At 48.0% G+C, this 2,500-nt stretch overlaps 1 protein-coding gene across 1 annotated transcript in view; it reads right to left on the bottom strand.

Annotated features, from left to right (window-relative positions):
* Positions 1 to 2,500, bottom strand: part of LOC125038626 (dynein axonemal heavy chain 2-like) — a 25,066-nt gene that overhangs the window by 18,371 nt on the left and 4,195 nt on the right. Inside the window, exons 4-6 of the mRNA XM_047632164.1 lie at positions 2,495 to 2,500; positions 1,896 to 2,188; positions 1,363 to 1,476 (exon numbers count right to left, since the gene is read on the bottom strand). The exon at positions 2,495 to 2,500 is cut by the window's right edge and continues 123 nt beyond it. Coding sequence (XP_047488120.1) covers positions 1,363 to 1,476; positions 1,896 to 2,188; positions 2,495 to 2,500 — 413 coding nt within the window. The remainder of the gene's footprint in view (positions 1 to 1,362; positions 1,477 to 1,895; positions 2,189 to 2,494) is intronic.

Below are 2,500 nucleotides of genomic sequence, written 5' to 3'. Positions count from 1 at the left end.
ACAGCATGTACATAGAATGATCTTAGTACTTTGTGTCTGGCCCCTATGCGTCTCCCAGGCATTGCTCTCATGACGGACAGTCTTGCTTTGGTTCGGTCAACCAGGTACTGGACCTCCTTATGGAAGGAGAGGGTCCGGTCTATCCTTACCCCAAGGTATAGGTAGTCCTTGACCCATTCTAATTCCACTCCCTGGATTTTCAGTCTTGTGCCTCGAACTCTCTGTCTCAGAGCCATGGCTTTGGATTTGGCTGCAGAGATCTTTAGTCCTGTCCTACAACACTCCTCTGACACGAGGTCCAGACAACGCTGGGCTTTATTCTGGCTGCGTGGTCCAGTGGAGGTGATAGCGAGATCGTCTGCATACGAGATGATCTGGCACCCCACTGGGAGGTTTATGTTGAGGATGCAGGACATTAAAGTGTTAAATAGGGCTGGACTGAGAACCCCATCCTTTGGCGTTCCATTTTCGAGCGGCATGTGCTGCGATAGGTGACCCTGGAATTTGACATTGGCAATCCTGTTCCTGAAGTAGTCACCTATCCAAGCCAAGAGCTTTCCTCTGATTCCCTTTCTGTATCAGGCTTTCCTGAATGGCAAGTGGACTTGCCAGTTCAAAAGCCTTCTCCAGGTCAAGGAATACCACCACAGCTGGGCCCTTGCTGATTGTGCTTAAGAGCGTGGCTATGCTGTGTGCTGTGCCCATGCCCCTTGTGAACCCGTGAAGGTGTTCGTGCGGGGGTCCCGTTTTCCATTGAAGCCGGTTTAGTACCATCCTCTCAGCCGTCTTGGCCAGGCAGCTGAGCAGAGAGATGGGGCGGTACTTACAGAGGATAGACGTGGCAGAAGCGCCCATGACGGAGCGAGGCGTCTTTCCATGCCCGTGTAGACGAGCGGTCTGTGTCGACTGCTCATAAAGTGTTTTGAACAAACTTCGTTTTGAAACATTTCATAATGGAAAACCATGATGGTTTCGTGGTGAAGGAACAAGGGTACCTTATACACTGTTACATGTGAGAAGAGAGTCATGGTGTTTACAAGACTAAAAAACTTTATGATAAGAAGACAGAAATGCTGAGTATTCATAAAATATAAAGGCATTTGAATATCGATAATAATAGCGATAACATACTAAGTGATTCAGAATAGGCATTTTCTGACGAACATTTTGTCTATAAACAAGACATAATTATACACAAGGATATCAGAACAACAACATGGGAATTGTTTACGAGCAATAAGGGTTAGTTTAGTATGTGCTAAGGTTTCTCCGTCATTGTCACGGCTGTAGACCTGTTGGAATCGGATGAGGACAATGGAGTTATTGTAAGAAAACAGGTCACTATACCAGGCCTCCACTCACCTTTACTCGAGAGCTGTCGAATCTCGTGTAGGAGGCCCAGCTCAAGGGGCGAAGAGGCGTCTCCCTGCTCGAAGGTGAAGACGTGGATTTGCTCGACCCAGTGCAGCACCAGCTCTGCGGGATCAGGGTGGGGGTAGGCTGGACTCAGGCACAAACACAGAAAAGTTTACATGCAACAAAAGCGAAACGAAAACGAAATAAAAATATGAATTTTCGGTCGCCATGAATTCTTCATCAAGTGTAGTAAAGAGTAAAATGGATACTTTTTTTTTTTTTTTTTTTTACTACTGTACGTCTAATGGGAAACCCTGCTCCCTCACTCCCTCTTCCTCTGTCTACGTGAAGGATTTATGCCGAAGAAGTTGTGAACGAAGGGGAGAGCAGGGAAATGAGGCATATTTCTACTGGTCGGAACGCAGAAGAGCGAAGGAACCTTTGGCGCACTCGCGGTTTCCCTTCGCATTTCTGCTTATGAACTACCTATTAAAGGACTATTACTCTTACTCCCCCTCCCTCCCTCCCTCCATGCTCACCCTCCGTCCTGGCCAGGAAGGTCACGTCGAGCGGCATGGCCCTGATGCTGTCAGCGTCCTCGGGGAGTGCCAGGACCTCCGCCGGGAGGAACAGCTTGGGCGAGTTCAGCGTCACGCCCACGTGATGAACCAGCTGGGCACTCACGAGGTTCAGGAGGCGTGGGAGGCCCGTGAGGGAGTTGTAGTGGTCCCTTACGGAGGGCGCGGCCGAGCGGGAGGCCACGACGGGCTGGTACACGTTCAGGAGGAAGTGCTCGACCTGGGTTGGGTCGTCGCTCGCCAGGGAGCCGTAGCTGCGGGAGGAGGCCATTCCGGTTGACGGGTTTGACTGAATATATTGTTCTTTTAATTCAATTTCGTGGCTGTTTACATTTTCATTTACAGATATATCTTCGTATATAGAGAGCACTTAAAGACGTTATCTTCCGAAAATAGTCTATGAAATAATACATACATTGCTATATACAGATTTATTTCCTACTTCCTTAAGAAAAGAAACGTACACCTAGATTAACTAAACATCCACGAACAGACACACACACACACAAACACAAGCAAAGAAACTCCGGATAACATTTCTTTTGTTTACAAACACTTACAGAACA

This window comes from Penaeus chinensis, chromosome 25, assembly GCF_019202785.1.
Source record: "Penaeus chinensis breed Huanghai No. 1 chromosome 25, ASM1920278v2, whole genome shotgun sequence".
NCBI lineage: Eukaryota > Metazoa > Arthropoda > Malacostraca > Decapoda > Penaeidae > Penaeus > Penaeus chinensis.
The sequence above is the reverse complement of the archived record's forward strand: the minus strand, read 5'-3'. Positions and strand labels throughout refer to the sequence as shown.